This window comes from Dreissena polymorpha, chromosome 2, assembly GCF_020536995.1.
Source record: "Dreissena polymorpha isolate Duluth1 chromosome 2, UMN_Dpol_1.0, whole genome shotgun sequence".
In the NCBI taxonomy this organism is placed as follows: domain Eukaryota; kingdom Metazoa; phylum Mollusca; class Bivalvia; order Myida; family Dreissenidae; genus Dreissena; species Dreissena polymorpha.
The window spans coordinates 39,530,264-39,552,744 of NC_068356.1; the positions used below are offsets into that span (position 1 = coordinate 39,530,264).

General features: G+C 38.3%; 1 protein-coding gene across 2 annotated transcripts in view; it reads left to right on the forward strand.

Moving 5' to 3' along the window:
- Positions 1-22,481, forward strand: part of LOC127866659 (uncharacterized) — an 82,913-nt gene that overhangs the window by 40,950 nt on the left and 19,482 nt on the right. The window contains exons 5-7 of one of the 2 annotated variants that reach the window (XM_052407374.1): positions 2,476-2,693; positions 7,513-7,599; positions 15,713-15,746. In XM_052407374.1, coding sequence (XP_052263334.1) covers positions 2,476-2,693; positions 7,513-7,599; positions 15,713-15,746 — 339 coding nt within the window. The remainder of the gene's footprint in view (positions 1-2,475; positions 2,694-7,512; positions 7,600-15,712; positions 15,747-22,481) is intronic. The other variant, XM_052407375.1, reaches the window with a different exon arrangement.

Sequence of the window (22,481 nt, forward strand, 5' to 3'; positions counted from 1 at the left end):
TGAGTGGTGAAAGGTCAAGGTCATCCTTCAAGGTCAGAGGTCAAATATATGTGGCCAAAATCGCTTATTTTATAAATACTTTTTCAATATTGAAGATAGCAACTTGATATTTGGCATGCATGTGCATCTCATGGAGCTGCACATTTTGAGTGGTGGAAGGTCAAGGTCATCCTTCAAGGTCAGAGGTCAAATATATGTGGCCCAAATAACTTATTTTATGAATACTTTTGCAATATTGAAGATAGCAACTTGATATTTGGCATGCATGTGTACCTCCATGGAGCTGCACATTTTGAGTGCTGAAAGGTCATCCTTCACAAGGTCAAGGTCATCCTTCAAGGTCAAACGTCATATAGGGGGACATTGTGTTTCAAAAACACGTCTTGTTTTTTTAAACATCTAATAAATTACCACACCCCACATTATTACCCCCTCTCATGCCCCCACCCCCTACCCCCACCCCCACCCCGCAATTTTTTTTTTAACATCTTATAAAATACCACACCCCACATTATATCCCCTCTCTCACCCCCACCCCCCCTACCCCCCACCCCCCATCCCCCCTCCAAAAAAAAAAGAAAAAAAATATTTTTTTTAAACATCTAATAAATTACCACACCCCACATTATAACCCCCTCTCACCCCCCCACCCCCAATTTTTTTTTAAACATCTTATAAATTACCCCACCCCACATTATACCCCCCTCTCAACCCCCCCCTCCTACCCCCCACCCCCCAACCCCCCATTTTTTTAAACATCTAATAAATTACCACACACCACATCTTTACCCCCTCTCACCCCCCACCCCCTACCCCCCCCCCACCCCCTACCCCCCCCCCACCACCCACCCCCTCTTTTTTTTAACATCATATAAATTACCCCACCCCACATTATACCCCCCTCTTACTCCCCCTTGATCATGACTGGCAGATGACCCCTATTGATTTTCAGGTCACTAGGTCAAAGGTCAAGGTCACAGTGACTCGAAATAGTACAATGGTTTCCGGATGATAACTTACATTAGGTCAAAGGTCAAGGTCACAGTGACAAAAAACGTATTCACACAATGGCTGCCACTACAACTGACAGCCCATATGGGGGGCATGCATGTTTTACAAAAAGCCCTTGTATTATTTGTAAAGTATAGAAAGAATATTACAAAAATACATACAAAACATTAAATGCACAGTTTTGTGTTAGATTATCACCAAAATGATGTTCATTCCAAGTTTGATGTCATATACTAAATCAACATATTACAGTGTGAACTACCGTAATTACTCTATGTTTTCGGACACTCTAAGTTTTCGGACACCCCGTTTTTTAGCAAAAATAATTATTTTTCGTGACTGTTAATTTTCGGACACACGAGTTTTCGTCCATAATTAATGTCTCTAAGTTTTCGGACAGTATATTTTACAGCGCTATTTTACCAAATTTCGGTCCTGTTTTCGATATCTAATGACACTTCGATCATGGGGTTTTACAACCAGATTAACATCATAAAACATGACAGGTGCATGCCTGAGGGCAACGGACCATTACATTTGCGTTATGGGGTAAATAACCTTGTTAACCGGTATGAATCAATGGTTTCGCCCAAAGCATAAGCGTTATGACAATTACCAGTGGTAGTGCCAATTAACATGAGTGAATCTGCATGAGTGAATCCTTTGTCTGTGGTTAAACCACGTGACCTATGTACCGGTCAGCTTAGCAATTAGTGACATCACAGCAGAACTGTGCTATTATCTACCGCAATAGTACTTCCCCTTCTCAGTAAAATAACTGTGACAAATACTAAACGCTTCAAAGTGTGATGCTCCCTATTGCAAGTTTTACGAACAATGGAAGGTGTAAGACAACAACTATCAGAAATGAACAGACAGAGAATTCATTGTTTGCTTTTTTTGCTTTAATTACAGGTTCATACTAGTGAGTATCGGTACATCACATGCTCATCTTTGAACTTGTTGGTCAAAGTACAACCTTGTAGTAACGATCTGTCAAATAAATTAAGCATTTAAAATTATTTAAAATGCAGTGCAAACACACATAACTGTAATTTATACTATACGGCATGGTATTTTACAAGCGCGTGCTATTACCCGTAGTCGTTGATACAATTGACGCTTTTTCAGACACTTCAATTTTCGACTCTAAGTTTTCGGACACCTGTATTTTGTGAATATATTTCGTATCTAAGTTTTCGGACACGAAATTTATTTTTATTTTTAAGTGTCCGAAAACATAGAGTAATTACGGTACTTAAAAACAAATTGTTTTACAGAGTCCTTAATGTTCCTAATCATAATTGGTAAGACCCCTATGCTGATAACAAAATTAATGCTGCATGTTGTCGAGTTAAAAGTTTGAAGACCTTCTGCAGTCAAAGTACCTTTTCTAAACACTGTTAACTTAATATTTGCGGTTTATCCTGAATTCTGTTGTACCAGTATGCTTTATGTTATTAGCCTTTTTGGTTGACAAAACAAATATTTGGAAGAAAACGAAAAAGGAAGAGTCTATAAAAGAAGCAGAACCATTCAACCAAGTTCAAACAACTGAAGGGAATACTTCATCTCATGAGTTGCATGATATGAGTACAGTTTATCAAATGTCATCAGACGTATCTGAAACACGAACAACTGGACCGTCAACATCATCAACCATCAGCCTGGATGTAAAAAAGGTTAACAAGAAATGTTTTTTTAAAAAGACAAATGGTACTGAAATAAAATTTGAGATGTAAGGTTTGTCCATAATTAATGCATGATGGCTAATTAAAGGATCAGTTACATTACTAATTTACTATTAGACACCCCCCAAAAAAAATTGGGGGGCATATAGTCGCCGCTTCGTCTGTCCGTCCGTCCGTGTGTCCGTCCGTGCAAATTTTTTGTCCGGGCTATTTCCCAGCAACTAATGACCGGAATTCAATGAAACTTTATGGGAAGCTTCACTACCAAGAGGAGATGTGCATATTATCAGTGGGTTCTGGTCGGATGATTTTTCACAGAGTTATGGCCCTTTGAAATTTGCCATTAACTGTACATATAGTGCAATTCTTGTCCGGGCTATTTCTCAGCAATTAATGACCGGAATGCAATTAAACTTTATGGGAAGCTTCACTACCAAGAGGAGATGTGCATATTATCAGCCGGTTTTGGTCGGATGATTTTTCACAGAGTTATGGCCCTTTGAAATTTTCCATTAACTGTACATATAGTGCAATTCTTGTTTGGGCTATTTCTCAGCAACTAATGACCGGAATTCAATAAAACTTAATGGGAAGCTTCACTACCAAGAGGAGATGTGCATATTATCAGCCAGTTTTCGTCGGATGATTTTTAGCTCATCTATTTTTTGAAAAAAAATTATGAGCTATTGTCATCACCTTGGCGTCGGCGTTGGCGTCGGCGTCCGGTTAAGTTTTGTGTTTAGGTCCACTTTTCTCAGAAAGTATCAATGCTATTGCATTCAAACTTGGTACACTTACTTACTATCATGAGGGGACTGGGCAGGCAAAGTTAGATAACTCTGGCGTGCATTTTGAGAGAATTATGTGCCCTTTTTATACTTAGAAATTTGAAAATTTTGGTTAAGTTTTGTGTTGAGGTCCATTTTATTCCTTAAGTATCAAAGCTATTGCTTTCATACTTGCAACACTTACTAACTATCATAAGGGGACTGTGCAGGCAAAGTTATGTAACTCTGACTGGCTTTTTGACAGAATTATATGCCCTTTTTATACTTAGAAAATTGAAAATTTGGTTAAGTTTTGTGTTTAGGTCCACTTTATTCCTACAGTATCAAAGCTATTGCTTTCATACTTGCAACACTTATTAACTATCATAAGGGGACTGTGCAGGCAAAGTTATGTAACTCTGACTGGCATTTGGACGGAATTATGGGCCCTTTATACTTAGAAAATTGAAAATTTGGTTAAGTTTTGTGTTTTGGTCCTTTTTACCCCTAAACTATCATAGATATTGCTTTCATACTTGGAACACTCGCAAACTATCATAAGGGTACAGTAAAAGGACAAGTTGCATAACTCTGGTTGTCATTTTTACGGAATTATGGCCCTTTTTTGACTTAGTAACTTTGAATTTATGGTTAAATTTTGTGTTTCGATCCACCTACTTCTAAAGTATCAAGGCTATTGCTTTCAAACTTCAAATACTTTCATGCTATCATGAGGTTACTGTACCTGGCAAGTTGAATTTTACCTTGACCTTTGAATGACCTTGACTCTCAAGGTCAAATTATTAAATTTTGGTAAAAATGCCATAACTTCTTTATTAGATTTGATTGATACTTTGACAAAACTACTCTTACCTGACATACCCCAATAGACTCCACCCAAACCATCCCCCGTGCCCTCCCCTCTCCCGAATCACTCCCCCCCCACCCCCCCCCCCCCCCCCGCCCCCCCCCCCCCCCCCCCCACCCCCGGAATCCCCTCCTATTTTTTTTTTTTTTTTTTTTTTTTAAGATCATCTCACAAATGACCACCACACCCTCACACTGTACTATACCCCCCCCAAATTGTTTTTTTTTAAACGGTTAAAAAACACAAATATTTATTGTTATTATTTTATGTTTGAAATACCGTCCAACCATCGCTACCAAAAATACCCCCCACACCTCTCTTCTCCCCCCCCCCCCCCCTCCCCCCCGAATTCCACCTCCCCTATTTTTTTTTTTTTTTTTTTAAGATCATCTCACAAATGACCACCACACCCTCACACTATACTATACCCCCGAATCCCCCCCCCCCCCCGAATCCCCCCCTAATTTGTTTTTAATTTTTTTTTTTTTATTAAAGATCATCTCACAAATGACCACCACACCCTCACACTATACTATACCCCCTCCCCCCGAATCCCCCCCCCGAATCCCCCCCCCGAATCCCCCCCTAATTTGTTTTTAATTTGTTTAGTTTTTTTAAAGATCATCTCACAAATGACCACCACACCCTCACACTATACTATACCCCCCCCCCCCCACCCCACCCACCCCCAATTTATTTATTTTTTGAAACGGTTAAAAAACACAAATATTTATTTTTATTATTTTATGTTTGAAATACCGTCCAACCATCGCATCCAAGAACCCCCCCCTCCCCCCCTCCTTCCCCCCCCCCCCGAATTCCCCCACCCACCCCCCCCCCCCCCCCGAATTTTTTTTTTTTTTTTTTTAAAGATGATCTCACAAATGACCACCACACCCTCACACTATACTATACCCCCCCCACCCCACCCCCAAGTTTTTTTGGAAACAGTTAAAAAACACAAATATTTATTTTTATTATTTTATGTTTGAAATACCGTCCAACCATTGCACCCAAGAATACCCCCCACCCCCCCACCCCTCCCCACCCCCCGAATTCACCCCCCCCCCCTAATTTTTTTTTTTTTTTTTAAGATCATCTCACAAATGACCACCACATCCTCACACTACCCCCCCCCCCCCACCCCCCACCCCCAAATTATTTTTTTTTAAACGGTTAAAAAACATAAATATTTATTTTTATTATTTTATGTTTGAAAAACCGTCCAACCATCACACCCAAGAATCCCCACCCACCCCACCGGAATTTTTTTTTTTTTTTATGTCCTCCACTATAGTAGTGGGGGACATATTGTTTTTGCCCTGTCTGTTGGTCTGTCTGTCTGTCTGTCTGTCTGTCTGTTTGCGCCAACTTTTACATTTGCAATAACTTTTGCAATATTGAAGATAGCAACTTGATATTTGGCATGCATATGTATCTCATGGAGCTGCACATTTTGAGTGGTGAAAGCTCAAGGTCAAGGTCATCCTTTAAGGTCAAAGGTCAAATATATGGGTCAAAATGGCTAATTTAATGTACACTTTTGCAGTATTTCAATATTCAAGATAGCAACTTGATATTTGGCATGCATGTGTATCTCATGGAGCTCCACATTTTGAGTGGTGAAAGGTCAAGGTCATCCTTCAAGGTCAGAGGTCAAATATATGTGGCCAAAATCGCTCATTTTATGAGTACTTTTGCAATATTGAAGATAGCAACTTGATATTTGGCATGCATGTGTAACTCATGGAGCTGCACATTTTGAGTGGTGAAAGGTCAAGGTCATTCTTAAAGGTCAGAGGTCAAATATATGTGGCCCAAATCACTTATTTTATGAATGCTTTTGCAATATTGAAGATAGCAACTTGATATTTGGCATGCATGTGTATCTCATTGAGCTGCACATTTTGAGTGGTGAAAGGTCAAAGTCAAGGTCATCCTTAAAGGTCAAATATATGGGTCAAAATTGCTCATGTAATGTCACTTTTGCAATATTGAAGCTAGCAATTTTATATTTGAAATGAATGTGTATCTCATGGAGCTGCACATTTTGAGTGGTGAAGGGTCAAGGTCAAGGTCATCCTACAAGGTCAAACGTCATATAGGGGGACATTGTGTTTCACAAACGCATCTTGTTTGCATTTTTTTTCCTCATTTTTGGAAGATAATGTAATTAATGTCCACGCCTCCACACTATACACCCCTCTTCACTCCACCCCTTCCTCCTTTGTGATTGAAAATGAGAGTCCCTTCACCTTTAAAAAGAAAATAGATGAGCGGTCTGCACCCGCAAGGCGGTGCTCTTGTTTAATTTTGACTCTTTAGAAATGAAATAATGAATGTTGTATTTACAAACATTTAACTTTAATCGCTTTTTGCAAAGTTTGACATCTTGTCATTGTTTGTCTTCATAAAGCTTTTAAATTTACCTCTAAGTAGTTTACTCAATTTTATTATGCCCCCCTTCGAAGAAGAGGGGGTATATTGCTTTGCTCATGTCGGTCGGTCGGTCTGTCGGTCCGTCCACCAGGTGGTTGTTAGACGATAACTCAAGAACGCTTGGGCCTAGTGATCATGACTTGCAGATGACCCCTATTGATTTTGAGGTCACTAGGTCAAAGGTCAAGGTCACGGTGACCCAAAATAGTAAAATGGTTTCCGGATGATAACTCAAGAACGCATATGCCTAGGATCATGAAACTTCATGGGTAGATTGATCATGACTCGCAGATGACCCCTATTGATTTTGAGGTCACTAGGTCAAAGGTCAAGGTCACGGTGACCCGAAATAGTAAAATGGTTTTCGGATGACAACTCAAGAACGCATACCCCTAGGATCATGAAACTTCATAGGTAGATTGATCATGACTTGCAGATGACCCCTATTGATTTTGAGGTCACAAGGTCAAAGGTCAAGGTCACGGTGACTCGAAATAGTAAAATGATTTTCGGATGATAACTCAAGAACGCTTTTGCCTAGGATCATGACACTTCATAGGTACATTGATCGTGACCCGCAGATGACCCCTATTGATTTTCAGGTCACTAGTTTTTGTTTTTAAGCCGATGTAAATTAGCAAAAGACCAACATATTTTTCTCACCGAAAAATACCATTTGTAAGTCAAAAAACACTTTAGTGTTTATTATTTCTGATGATAGACCTTTGTTGTCTAGGCTGGAGAGTTTGCTAAGGCGAGTGAAGACACACTGAAAAGCCGTCAGATCATCAAAGCTAAGAGGAGGACAGCAGCCGAACCTGTTGTAAGAACTCTCTTATACTGCAACCTGTTTCGTTTGAGGATTGAAAACAGTTGTAATTAATTTTGTAAACTGTGATCATGTTAGCAAATATAGAGTTGGATTTTTATGCCCCCGGATCGAATGATCGGGGGTATATTGTTTTTAGCTCACCTGAGCGATAGCTCGAGGTGAGCTATTGTGATCACTCAGCGTCCGGCGTCCGTCCGTCCGTCCGTCTGTCTGTAAACAATTTGTAAACATCTTCTTCTACTAAACCATTGAGCCAATTTCAACTAAATTTCATGTGGAGCATCCCTAGGTCATGGGACAAAAGAATTGTTAAAAAAAATTTGATCACATAACCAAGATGGCCGCCATGACCATATATGGTCAAAACCTTTAAAAATCTTCTTGTCAGAAACCGCTCATCAGATTTTCAAAAAAATTCACAGGGATGACCTTTGAAGGCTCCCCTGAAAAAGTTGTTCAAAGAAATTTGATTCGTCAAAAAACATGGCCGCAGGAGCTCGTTGAACTTTGCATGTTTATTCGTTTTTGCCTATTTTGTGAAAACTTTCAAAAATCTTCCACATTTTTTGTCCGATCCTTTCCAAATTTGCACAGTGTCTTTATATCAATGAGGACACGAACCCTACAAAAAATGAGCATTATTGGTCCATGAAGTACAGAATTACCTCCCCTTGAATTGAGAAAATGGTGTTTATGCAATGAAGTCCAAATTTTTCATCCAATTCTTTCCAAACTTGTAAGGATTTAGCATGGTTCAAACAAGGGAAACAACTACGGTTTATGCATGTTCTTTTTATTACAGATTTGCCTCCCTTTAATTCATTCAAAATCTCATTTTACAGCAGAGATTCCAAATCTGACCTGTAAATGAGCCCCATATTTACTGCCAGTGCTAGGTTACCTTTTCCCATTTGATCATTCTTAAGTATTGGTCTTGTAATGCTGCTACTGCTTCTGCTACTGCTACTGCTACTACTACTACTACTACTACTACTACTACTACTACTACTACTACTACTACTACTACTACTACGACGACGACGACGACGGCTACGACGACGACGACGACGGCGACGACGACTACCACGACTGACGACTATACTACTACACTACGACGACGACGACTACGACGACGACTACGGCGACTACGACGACTAGTACTACTACGACTAGTACTACTACACCACCACCAACACCACCACCACCACCATCACCACCACCACCACCACGCTACTATTACTACTCTACTACGGCCACGACGACGATGACGTTTTACCACGACGACGACTAACGACTACTACACACGACGACGACGACGACGACTACGACGACGACGACGGTCGGGACACGACCATGACGACGACGACGACGGCGAGACACGACTACTACTACTTCTACTACTACTCACTACTACTACAACTACTATTACTACTACTACTACTACCACTACTACTACTTACTACTACTACTACTACTACTCTACTACTACTATATACACACCACCACCACCACCACCACCATTCACAGTGACAAAAAACGTATTCACACAATGGCTGCTACTACAACTTATAGCCCATATAGGGGGGCATGCATGTTTTACAAACAGCCCTTGTTTCTATGGGATTTTAACCACAACTGTTCATGTTTATCTCCGACACATATTTTTAGGTCACCTGTCATGAAGTGACACGATGAGCTTATGTGATCGTGTGATGTCCGGCGTCCGTTGTGCGTGCCTGCGTTTGTCCGTGCGTCCGTCCGTCAGCAATTTGTTTGTGTAGACAGTAGAGGTCACAGTTTGCATCCAATCTTGATGAAATTTGGTCAAAATGTTTATCTTGATGAAAACCGGTTTGGGATTGTATTTGGGTCATCTGGGGTCAAAAACAAGGTCACTAGGTCAAATAATAGAACAACCTTCTGTAGACAATAGAGGTCACAGTTTTCATCCAATCTTTATGAAATTTGGTCAGAATGTTTATCTTGATGAAATATGGGTTGGGATTTTATTTGGGTCATCTGGGGTCAAAAACTAGGTCACTAGGTCAAATAATAGAAAAACCTTGTGTAGACATTAGAGATCACAGTTTTCATCCAACCTTTATGAAATTTGGTCAGAATTCTTGATGAAATCTGGGTGGGATTGTATTTGGGTCATCTGGGGTAAAAATCTAGGTCAAATAAATAGAAAAACCTTGTGTTGACAATAGAGGTCACAGTTTTCATCCAATATTTATGAACTGTGGTCAGAATGTTTATCTTGATGAAATCTGGATTGGGATTGTATTTGGGTCATCTAGAGTCAGGAACTAGGTCACTAGGTCAAATCATAGAAAAACATTGTGTAGACAATAGAGGTCATAGTTTTCATCTGATCTTAATGAGTCAGGTGAGCGATTCAGGGCCATCATGGCCCTTTTGTTTACCTGTTTGTCTGTCATTGTATGTGTGTCTCAAACTTAAACCTTGGTCATAACCTAGCAATATTGAAGATAGCAACTTGATATTTGACATGCATGTGTATCTCATGGAGCTGCACATTTTGAGTGGTGAAAGGTCAATGTAAAGGTCTTCCTTCAAGGTCAAATATATGGCTTCAAAGTGGCATTGTGTTTCACAAACACAGCTCTTGTTTTTTTAGCTCACCTGAGCACAACGTGCTCATGGTGAGCTTTTGTGATCGCCTTTTGTCCGTCATGCGTCGTGTGCTGTCAACATTTGCCTTGTTAACTCTCTAGAGGCCACATTTATTGTCCAATCTTCATGAAATTTGGTCAGAAGATGATATCTTGGATGAGTTTGAAAATGGTTACGTTTGCTTGAAAAACATGGCTGCCAAGGGGCGTGGCATTTTTCCATATATGGCTATATATGGCTATAGTAAAATCTTGTTAACACTCTGGAGACCACATTTATTGCCCAATCTACATGAAACTTGGTCAGAAGATTTATCCCAATAATATCTTGGACGAGTTCGAAAATGATGCCGGTTGGTTAAAAAACATGGCTGCCAGGGGGCGGGGCATTTTTCCTTATATGGCTTTAGTAAAACCTTGTTAACACTCTAGAGGCCACATTTATTTTCCGATCTTCATGAAACTTGCTCAGATGATTTGTCCCAATGATATCTTGGATGAGTTTAAACATGGTAACCTTTGCTTGAAAAACATAGCTGCCAAGGGGCGGGGCATTTTTCCTTATATGGCTATAGTAATATCTAGTTAACACTCTAGAGACCACATTTATTGTCTGATCTTCATGAAACTTGGTCAGAACATTCATCCCAATGACATCTTGGACAAGTTCGAAAATGATGCCGGTTGGTTGAAAAACATGGCCACCAGGGGGCGGGGCATTTTTCCTTATATGGCTATGGTAAAACCTTGTTAACACTCTGCCACATTTATATTCCGATCTTCATGAAACTTGGTCATAAGATTTTTCCCAATGATATCTTGGATGAGTTCAAAAATGGTTTTGGTTTCTTTAAAAACATGGACACCAGGGGGCGGGGCATTTTTCCTTATATGGCAATATATGGCTTTTGTAAAACCTTGTTAACACTCTAGAGGCCACATTTATTGTCCAATCTTCATGAAATTTAGCCAGAAGATTTGTCTTATTGATATCTTGGATGAGTTTGAAAATGGTTACGTTTGCTTGAAAAACATGGCTGCCAAGGGGCGGGACATTTTTCCTTATATGGCTATAGTAAATTGTTGTTAACACTCTAGAGACCACATTTATAGTCCGATCTTCATGAAACTCGGTCAGAAGATTCATCCGAATAATATCTTGGATGAGTTCAAAAAAGATTCCGGTTGGTTGAAAAACATGGCCACCACGGGGACGGGGCATTTTTCCTTATATGGCTGTAGTTAAACCTTGTTAACACTCTAGAGGTCACATTTATTTTCCGATCATCATGAAAGTTGGTCAGAAGATTTGTCCCAATGATATCTTGGATGAGTTCAAAAATGGCTTTGGTTGCTTAAAAAACATGGCCACCAGGGGCGGGCATTTTTTCATATATGGCTATAGTAAAACCTTGTTAACACTCTAGAGGCCACATTTATTGTCCAATCTTCATGAAACTTGGTCAGAAGATTTGTCCCAATAATATCTTGTCATCTCAGGTGAGCGACTTTGGGCCTTTCAGACCCTCTTGTTTTTATATATGAAAACAAGCCTCAGCGTTATAGATAAATTTTTACCCATGGGGGTAAATGCCCCCACTTTTCAAAGCATGGGTGTAAATGGTCAAATTTTGCCTTGCTTGAAGGGTAATTTGCTAAAAGTAAAACCAGAATATAGCTGGGGTACAGACATGCTACTTTAATAATAAACATAATTAACCATTAACTATGTGCATTCTTTCATATAAGTAGGTTTCTTAATTTCTTGTTATTTTAACTTGTATTGTTGGCAGATTACATTTAAGAAGATCTTCGTCCTTATTGTCCACCACCGTTGGCCACGGAAAACTTTTTTGCCAACTTTCAACAGTTGTTTTATTACCTTTAGTGGTTCCTTTTTGATTTGAAAACTGAGGAAATTAAATCATTCAGTATTGGCAGTAAAATTTCATTACTCGATACAATTTTTGCCGCACTCAAAGAAGCAATTTTACTTTAAGAAGTAATTTGTGTTGGCTTGGAAGAAGCCATGCTGACCACTTCATGTAATTTAATAAACACATAAGCGCTTGACTGTCTGGTAAAAAATCAATACTAAATTTACCATGCGTCTAGATGATACAGAGTATACATACCGACTGGCTAACTATTTCTACAATCCAGCTCTAATTTTTACGATAACCAGTCTCATATTTTGGCTAAAGACAATCAGCTGTTTATATTTTTTGTTTACGATGTAGTACGCAGAGAATTTACAGGATTAGCTTAAGTCCAGATTGGCTTGCTTAAATGGACGCACGGAAATAATAAATTGAGCGTATTTTGATATTTCTAATGCGTACATTACGCTGATATGAAGCTTATCTAGAACGCTGAGCCTAACTGGCTAGCTATTTCAAAATGGGAACTTTGAAGACTGGAATATCAGTTCACATCAGATATACATTTCTTATTCAGTTGCAATAGTTAAACATGTCCATGAGAAATTGGGAACAGTTTTTTTACAATTCACTTAAAAAGTTTATTTCTATTGAAAGTTGTTTCCTAAAAAGGCTGATGATGTATAGTTTATAGACTGTACATAAATTGACCACCCTTCAGAAAATCTCTTCAATATTTTAATTGTGCTAATAATGGTCATAAAAATGTCTTTATCAAGAAAGATCTACATAATAATGAAATCGAGTAAGTATATTGTAAATGTTATTCTGATTTGATATGTAAGTTTTATTGTAAGATTTATTTAGTCACGTGGCAATATATTAGGGAAGGAAAATACAAGTACAACAAATATCTGGAAAAAAGGAAACACAACCGTTCTCTTTAAGCAATTTTTATGCCCCCGGTAGGGTGGCATATAGCAGTTGAACTGTCCGTCAGTATGTCAGTCAGTCCGTCCGTCCGTCAGAAAAAAACTTTAACATTGGCCATAACTTGTTCACTATTGAAGATAGCAACTTGATATTTAACATGCATGTGTATCTCATGGAGCTGCACATTTTGAGTGGTGAAAGGTGAAGGTCAAGGTCATCCTTCAAGGTCAAATGTCAAATATATGTTGTCTGTCCGTCCGAAAACTTTAACATTTGCCATAACTTTTTAATATTGAAGATAGCAACTTGATATTTGTCATGCATGCATATCTCATGAAGCTGCACATTTTGAGTGGTGGAAGTTCAAGGTCAAGGTCATCCTTCAAGGTCAAATGTCAAATTTATGGCGTCTGTCCGTCCGAAAACTTTAACATTGGCCATTACTTTTTCAATACTGAAGATAGCAACTTGATATTTGGCATGCATGTGTATCTCATGGAGCTTAACATTTGGAGTGGTGAAAGGTGAAGGTGAAGGTCATCCTTCAAGGTCAAATGTCAAATATATGGCGTCTGTCTGTCCGAAAACTTTAACATTGCCCATAACTTTTTCAATATTGAAGATAGCAACTTGATGTTTGGCATGCATGTGTATCTTATGAAGCTGCACATTTTGAGTGGTGGGAGTTCAAGGTCAAGGTCATCCTTCAAGGTCAAAGGTAAAAAAACACATCAAAAAACAACAACAAAGCAGCGTTCTCATGAAGCTGCACATTTTGAGTGGTGGTAGTTCAAGGTCAAGATCATTCTTCAAGGTTATGGTGAAAGGCAAAAAAAATTCAAAAAATTCAAAGCAGCGTTCTCATGAAGCTGCACATTTTGAGTGGTGGAAGTTCAAGGTCAAGGCCATCCTTCAAGGTCAAGGTCATCCTTCAAGGTAAAAGGTCCAAAAAAAATATTTCAAAACGGCAATCCATGAAGCTGCACATTTTGAGTGGTGGAAGTTGAAGGTCAAGGTCATCCTTCAAGGTCAAGGTCATCCTTCAAGGTCAAAGGTCATTTTTTTTTTATTCAAAGCAGCGTTATGAAGCTGCACAATTTGAGTGGTGGAAGTTCAAGGTCAAGGTCATCCTTCAAGGTAAAAAAAAATATAAAAATTTAAAGCGGCGTTCTCATGAAGCTGCACATTTTGAGTGGTGGAAGGTCAAGGTCATCCTTCAAGGTCAAGGTCATCTTTCAAGGTCAAAGGTCAAAAAAATAGATTAAAAGTTTCAAAGTGGCATTCTCATGAAGCTGCACATTTTGAGTGGTGGAAGTTCAAGGTCAAGGTCATTCTTCAAGGTCAAGGTCATCCTTCAAGGTCAAAAAAATAATAATTCAAAGCAGCGTTATCATGAAGCTGCACATTGTGAGTGGTGGAAGTTCAAGGTCAAAGTCATCCTTCAAGGTCAAGGTCATCCTTTAAGGTCAAAGGTCCAAACATTTTATTTCAAAGCCAAGTTCTCATAAAGCTGCACATTTTGAGTGGTGGAAGTTCAAGGTCAAGGTCATCCTTCAAGGTTGAAGGTGAAAAAATCTTTTTTTTTCAAAGCGGCGCAATAGGGAGCATTGTGTTTCTGGTTAAAAAACACCAAAAAATATTTTTATTATTTTATTTTTGAAATACCGTCCAACCATCCCACCCAAGAACCCCCCCCCCCAAAATAAATATTTTGTTTGCATTTTTTTTTGCATTTTTGGAAGATAATGTAATATTAAATAAATGACCACACCCCCACACTATACACCCCTCTCCACCCCACCCCTCCCTCCTTTGTGATTGAAATTGAGATAGGTCGCTACACCTTTAAAAAGAAAAATAGATTAGCGGTCTGCACCCGCAAGGCGGTGCTCTTGTTTACAGAGTTATGGCCCTTTGAAATTTTCTATAAAAAAACCTTTGTCCCCCCAACTACTGTGCCCTCAAGACATTTCCATTTATCTGAATATATAGTGCAATATTGTGACCAAAAAAATCTTTGGGGAGCATCACCCGTCTCCGACGGTTTCTTGTTTTAAACCTTTGACAATATTATAATGAACGTTTTTGTTGATTGAATAAAAAATATACCACACATACCATTTCACTTCATGTGTTTTCAAATACGCGTTTGCACTTTTTGGAAAAAATACTTAATTAATTTTGCACAATCTTAACAAAGTTGTGTATTTTGACAATTACCGGGAACTCGGGAATTAATGAAGAAATTATCAAAAACGTTACCTGAATTGATGGTTTGTTGACATCCGACTGTCCCACACATACATGTATCCGAAAAAGTCACGTGGTACAGGCACCTTGAACTTGCAAAAAATATTTGAACAAATCTTCCAACTTTGTAATGTTTTAAGAATAAAAAAAACATCTTTATCATAAACTATTTATGGAGCACTTCGATGTTTTGCATTTGTTGTGTAGATTAATAGAGACATTGTAAATAATGAAGACATGTATGCATCACTATGCAAATTAAGGAAGACATGTATGCATCACTATACAAATTTCCTGTCTTCACTGCTGTTGATATGAGATGCAGACATTTATTTGAAAGTACTATGGGATACAATTCCTTAAACAATAATGTTGTACCTTACCTTCATATTTTTTTTTTTGCAGGGTGAGGCTCAGAAGGATAGACTTAGGAAAAATGGTAATAACCAAGATTTGTGTTTATTAACAATAGTTGGAAACAGATCTTCACCGAACATTTTATTTCAGATATTCAGTCACATAAGGCAAAAATAAAGTGTGTTTTTTTTATTCCATGTCATCTTGTCACCCATCCACATTAAAACATTTGCATATCTGAAAAGAAATACATGTTAATATTGTTATATTTTTTGTCTTTTTGCAGTATCCACTTATAAGAAAATCAGCCTGATTTGATTATTTTTGTCCCCTACCGGTTTCATTGGAGGGAACTTATGGTTTGCGCTCTGTGCGTCTGTGAGTCTGTCACACTTTTCTGGATCCTGTGATAACTTTAAAAGTTCTTCATATTTTTTCATGAAACTTGAAACATGGATAGATGGCAATATGGACATTATGCACTTCATTTCATTTTGTTCCTACGTCAAGAATTCTGGTTGCTGTGGCAACAAATAGACTAGAAATATTAACAAATAGACTAGAACTATTGCTGAAAGTAGTGGATCCTGCGATAACTTTTAAAGTTCTTCATATTGTTTCATGAAACTTGTAACATGGATAGATGGCAATATTGACATTATGCAGTCATTTCATTTTGTTCCTATATCAGAAATTCTGGTTGCTATGGCAACAAATAAAAAAATTCTGACAATGGTGGAGCCGGAAGAGGACATATATTGCTTGGCAATAGTCTTGTCATTGCATGGTGTCATACTCAAAACTTATATGGTACATGATGATAATCCAAAAATTATATGATATACAGGATATGCATTGCACCCAAGGTCACAGTTTATAATATTTAGTTATTTACATGTTGCTAAATAAATATTAAAATATATGAAACAACAAGACCCAAGGTTGTAATGTTTATATTACATCACCAAATAGGAGTCTTCTACAAAGTTTGTTAAAATCATGCCTCTGGTATCAAAAATTGGTTATTTCCCAGGGCCCATATTTACCAATCATTCTTAGACTTAAGAATAAAGAATAGACTTGGAACCAAAAAAAATGCATTCAGTGTTTGAATATATACAAGCCTCCACTGGTGGTTATGTCATTAACAAAATGTTCTACATGAAGAATGCTATAGATATAGATGTTTAATAACAAGTTTTACTCAAAATTCAAGCAATTATTGCATATATTAATTTAAAGAATATTTTTATTCTTAGACTTAAAGGGGCCTTTTCACAGTATTTGGCATGTTTTGAAGTTTGTCATTAAATGCTTTCTATTGATAAATGTAAAAATTTGCTCTAAAAAGCTCCAGTAAAAAATCAAGACTAAAATTAAAAAAAGAAAAAAAGTATCCCTCAACAGGGCTCGAACCACTGACCTCTGGAGTACTGGAGTAAAAAACCTACCACTTAGACCCCTCGACCATCCTTCCGCATGCAATTAATGCTGTATTTTATGCTTTATATAAGCAATCCTCGTATTTTCACAAAATATAATGAAAACAACAGAACTCTCCAAATTATTAATTCATTTCACGTTGCAACGCTTTATAATTTTCAGGTTTTTAAATTGTCAAAAGATGCATATAATTGCTATACTAGAGCATGGTAATGTTCAGTATTACTTTTTCCTCACAAATATCATAACTTAATTGAAAATTTGCGAATCTGAAACAACTTTTTAAAATTTTGTCAATTTACCAAAACGTGAAAAGGCCCCTTTAAATCTAAAAATGGTTTGGTGAATATGGGCCCAGGAGAAATATGATTGATATATACTTATACAGTAAAATGACCTTAAATATCTTAAATAATAAGGCCTAGAGGTGTAAACTATGGAAGGTGATATTGTATGGTAATCCACTTAAAAGTTTGTTCAATGAATGCTCCTGTAGTCAAAGAAGCTCCAAACGAGAGGTCTTGAGTATGCTACCTCTCAGCGGTGTATTTACCTCGGCTCTCAATTATCCTCAGGGTCCTCTTGTTGTGTTCAATGACATTGAACAGGGGCATCCATGTCCTTAAGACACATGTTTACTTCCCTGAACAATAAAATCTTACAGTGTTTACTTTTTATGCTACCCCGAAAAAAATTTTTTGGGGGGGGGGGGAATATAGTCATTGCTTCGTCTGTCCGTCCGTCCGTGTGTCCGTCTGCACACATGCCATAATTTTTCAGACCAATTCCGGGACATTGAGTTAAAATGTCCGGGACTTTTGTCGATTTTCCGGGACATGTATAAAATGTAGCGATATTTATAGACATATGCATTTTGGGTACATTTTTTTTGTTTTGCATCGTTAATTGCAAAAGTTCGAAAGCCTATCTGAAATACACTTGATCTATTAACGTCAAATTAAACATTACTACTTCCGTTACTAGATACAAGCCACGTGTTTTCAGTGTAAGCGTTCTAAACATAGATGGTAACGTCACTGCGTAACGCCGTTATTGTTATTAAGACCGGTGTGTAACGCGTATTTGTTGATACGCCTTTATTCATTTATAACATTTATATAATAAAAAATACAACAATACAGAACCGTTAGATCGTCAACTCAAATTAATTCACAATACATACAACCAATCTCAATAAAACAAATACAACAAAACAGTAACGTGCGAACATAAACTGCTTTTAATTTTTTACTCAGCGATGTTGGACTTTGAACTATCCTTTGCCCTTACGCAGCGGGAAATAATGACGTAGTAGATTAAAGTCAATTAACAACCACATTAAACAATGCCGCCTTTTCGGTTTGACCGCGAACGTGAGACAATCGATATGATAACAGGACCCCTGTTAATTGATCGATTTTGACACGTAGCATAGTCTGCCTATTCGGGTAGGCATTGTCATGGAGACGCTGCAGATATACACAGATTCGAGGTGCAGTTAAGCCTAAGATAAGGTACATGTATATATGGATTTTGTAAATTCCGGGACATTTGACAGATTTCCGGGACAGCGGGACAAGTTCTTCATTTCTGGGACTGTCCCGGACAATCCGGGACGTATGGCATGTATGCCGTCTGTCCGTGCACAATTTTTGTCCGGGCTATTTATCAGCAATTAATGACTGGAATTCAATTAAACTTTATGGGAAGCTTCACTACCAAGAGGAGATGTGCATATTATCAGCCGGTTCTGGTCGGATGATTTTTCACAGAGTTATGGCCCTTTGAAATTTTCCATTAAATGTACATATAGTGCAATTCTTGTCCGGGCTGTTTCTCAGCAACTTATGACCGGAATTCAATGAAACTTTATGAGAAGCTTCACTTCTAAGAGGACATGTGCATATTATCAGCCGGTTCTCGTCGAATGATTTTTCACTGATAATGGCCCTTTGAAATTTTCGATTAACTGGTACATATAGTGCAATTCTTGTCCGGGCGATTTCTCAGCAACTAATGACTGGAATTCAATGAAACTTTATGGGAAGCTTCGCTTCCAAGAGGAGATGTGCATATTATGAGCCGGTTCTGGTCGGATGATTTTTCAGAGTTATGGCCCTTTGAAATTTTCCATTGTACATATAGTGCAATTCTTGTCCAAGCTATTTCTCAGCAACTTTTTACGGGAATTCAATGAAACATTATGGGAAGCTTCACTACCAACAGGAGGTGTGCATATTATCAGCCGGTTATGGTCGGATGATTTTTCACAGAGTTATGGCCCTTTGGAATTTTCTATTAACTGTACATATAGTGCAATTCTTGCACGGGCTATTTCCCCCAAACTACTTACTGGAATTCAATGAAGCTTTATGTGAATGTTTAACTACATTGAGGAGATGCGCATGTTATTTGTGGGTTCTGGTTAGATGATTTATTTAGAGAGTTTTGGCCCTTTGAAAGTTTTAAGTTGCTAAACCATCCATCGTATTATTTTGTCGAAAGTTATGCCCCTCAAGACTTTTCCTTTTATCTGAATATATAGTGCAATATTGTGACAAAAAAAACTTTGGGGAACATCACCTGTCTCCGACGGTTTCTTGTTCTAGATTTGTTTCAAAGTCTATTTAATCAAGTTTCAGGTAGGTTTATTCTCTGTCTGTCTTGTCTGACTGCCTGTCAGTCAGTTAGTAGGTTCTTAACAGTTGTTACTTAGATTTCTCATTAAGTATTGACAATTCTTCGATTAAACTTGGCTCAACTTATTAAGAGCAATGTGAGGATTATGCCCCCAATATTTCATCAGAGGTCATAGGTCAGGTTGTAGTCTCAAATAAAACAAACGTTTTTATGCTTCCCGAAAATTTTCGAGGAGCATATATTTGCCGCTTTGTCCTTCCTTCCTTCCTTACTTCCTTCCGTCACACTTTTGTTACAGTTTCTCATAGCACCTTCAATACCTTACCAATCTCTTTCATATTTGGCCTGTAGGTACCTTGCATGGACCTCTACCTTTTGATGAGGTTTGAGGTCACTGGGGTCAAGGTTAAGGTCACCGATGCTAATAATATATTTTTCAGTCACACTTTTGTTACAGTTTCTCATAGCACCTTCAATACTTTACCGATCTCTTTCATATTTGGCATGTAGGTACCTTGCATGGACCTCTACCTTTTGATGAGGTTTGAGGTCACTGGGGTCAAGGTCACCGAGGCTAATAATAGATTTTTCAGTCACACTTTTGTTACAGTTTCTCATACCACCATCAATACTTTACCGATCTCTTTCATATTTGGCATGTAGGTACCTTGCATGGATGTCTACCTTTTGATGAGGTTTGAGGTCACTTGGGTCAAGGTCACCAAGGCTGATAATAGATTTTTCCGTCACTCCTTTGTTACAGTTTCTCATACCACCTTCAATACTTGACCGATCTCTTTCATATTTGGCATATAGGTACCTTGCATGGACCTCTTCCTTTTGATGAGGTTTGAGGTCACTGGGGTCAAGGTCACCGAGGCTTATAATAGATTTTTTCGTCACACTTTTGTTGCAGTTTGTCATGGCTCCTTCAATACTTTACCGATCTCTTTCATATTTGGCATGTAGTTACCTTGCATGGGACTCTACCTTTTGATGAGGTAAAACTTTATGGTAACTGGGGTCAAGGTCACCAAGGCTATAAATATATTTTCAGTCACGCTTTTGTAACAGTTTTTCATAGCCCCTTCAATACTTAACCGATTTCTTTCATATTTGGCATGTAGTTACCTTGCATGGGCCTCTACCTTTTGATGAGGTTTGAGGTCACTGGGGTCAAGGTCACCGAGGCTAAAAGATTTTTTTAGGTGGTTTTTCACACATAGATTGACAAAGCGCATCATCGGGGAGCATCCATCAGTTTCACTGATATTCATGTTTATTTTTCTAGCAGAACATACATGTAAGATATCATCACGAAACTTGGTATACAAAGGATGTGACAGTTATATGCACAACCTTTTCATCACAGTCATGTGGTGATTGTTAAAAAACAAATCTTAATATTTCTGTGCTAAATGAGCAGTGCATTAAGTGACGTTCGTTTTGAAGAGAAAGGGCGATATGAAGGTAATTCACATTTTTATGACCCCCTTTGAAGAGAGGGGGTATATTTTTTTTTGCACATGTCGGTCCGTCGGTCGGTCCGTCCACCGAATGGTTTCCGGATGATAACTCTAGAACGCTTACGCCTAGGATCATGAAACTTCATAGGCACATTTATCATGACTCGCAGATGACCTCTATTGATTTTCAGGTCACTAGGTCAAAGGTTAAGGTCACGGTGACTCGAACCAGTAAAATGGTTTCTGGATGATAACTCAAGAATGCTTACACCTAGGATCATGAAACTTCATAGGTACATTGATCATGACTCGCAGATGACCCCTATTGATTTTCAGGTCACTAGGTCAAAGATCAAGGTAACAGTGACTCGAAATAGTAAAATGATTTCCAGATGATAACTCAAGAATGCTTACGCCTAGGATAATGAAACTTCATAGGTACATTGATCATGACTGGCAGATGACCCCTATTGATTTTCACGTCACTAGTTCAAAGGTCAAGGTCACAGTGACTCGAAACATTAAAATGGTTTCCGGATGATAACTCAAGAATGCTTACGCCTAGGATCATGAAACTTCATAGGAAAATTGATTATGATTGACAGATGACCCCTATTGATTTTCAGGTCATTAGTCAAAGTTCAAGGTCACAGTGACTCGAAACAGTAAAATGGTTTCAGAATGATAACTCAAGAATGCTTACGCCTTGGATCATGAAACTTCATAGGTACATTGAAAATGACTGGCAGATGACCCCTATTGATTTTCAGGTCACGAGGTCAAAGGTCAAGGTCACAGTGACTCGAAAAAGTAAAATGGTTTCCAGATGATAACTCAAAAATGCTTACGCCTAGGGTCATGAAACTTCATAGAAACATTGATCATGACTGGCAGATGACCCCTATTAATTTTCAGGTCACTAGGTCACAGGTCAAGGTCACAGTGACTCGAAACAGTAAAATAGTTTCTTGATGATAACTCAAGAATAATTAGGCCTAGGATCATGAAACTTCATAGGTACATTTATCATGACAAGCATATGACCCCTATTGATTTTCAGGTCACTAGGTCAAAGGTCAAGGTAACAGTGACAAAAAACATATTCACACAATGGCTTCAACTTCAACTGACAGCCCATATGGGGTCATGCATGTTTTACAAACAGCCCTTGTCTTACTTTGGGTTCTAATTAGTATTTCTAGTTATATAAATTACAAAGCTAGTTCCAGGCTAAAAAAGCAGACTTATCTTCAAGACGTCGAGCCAAC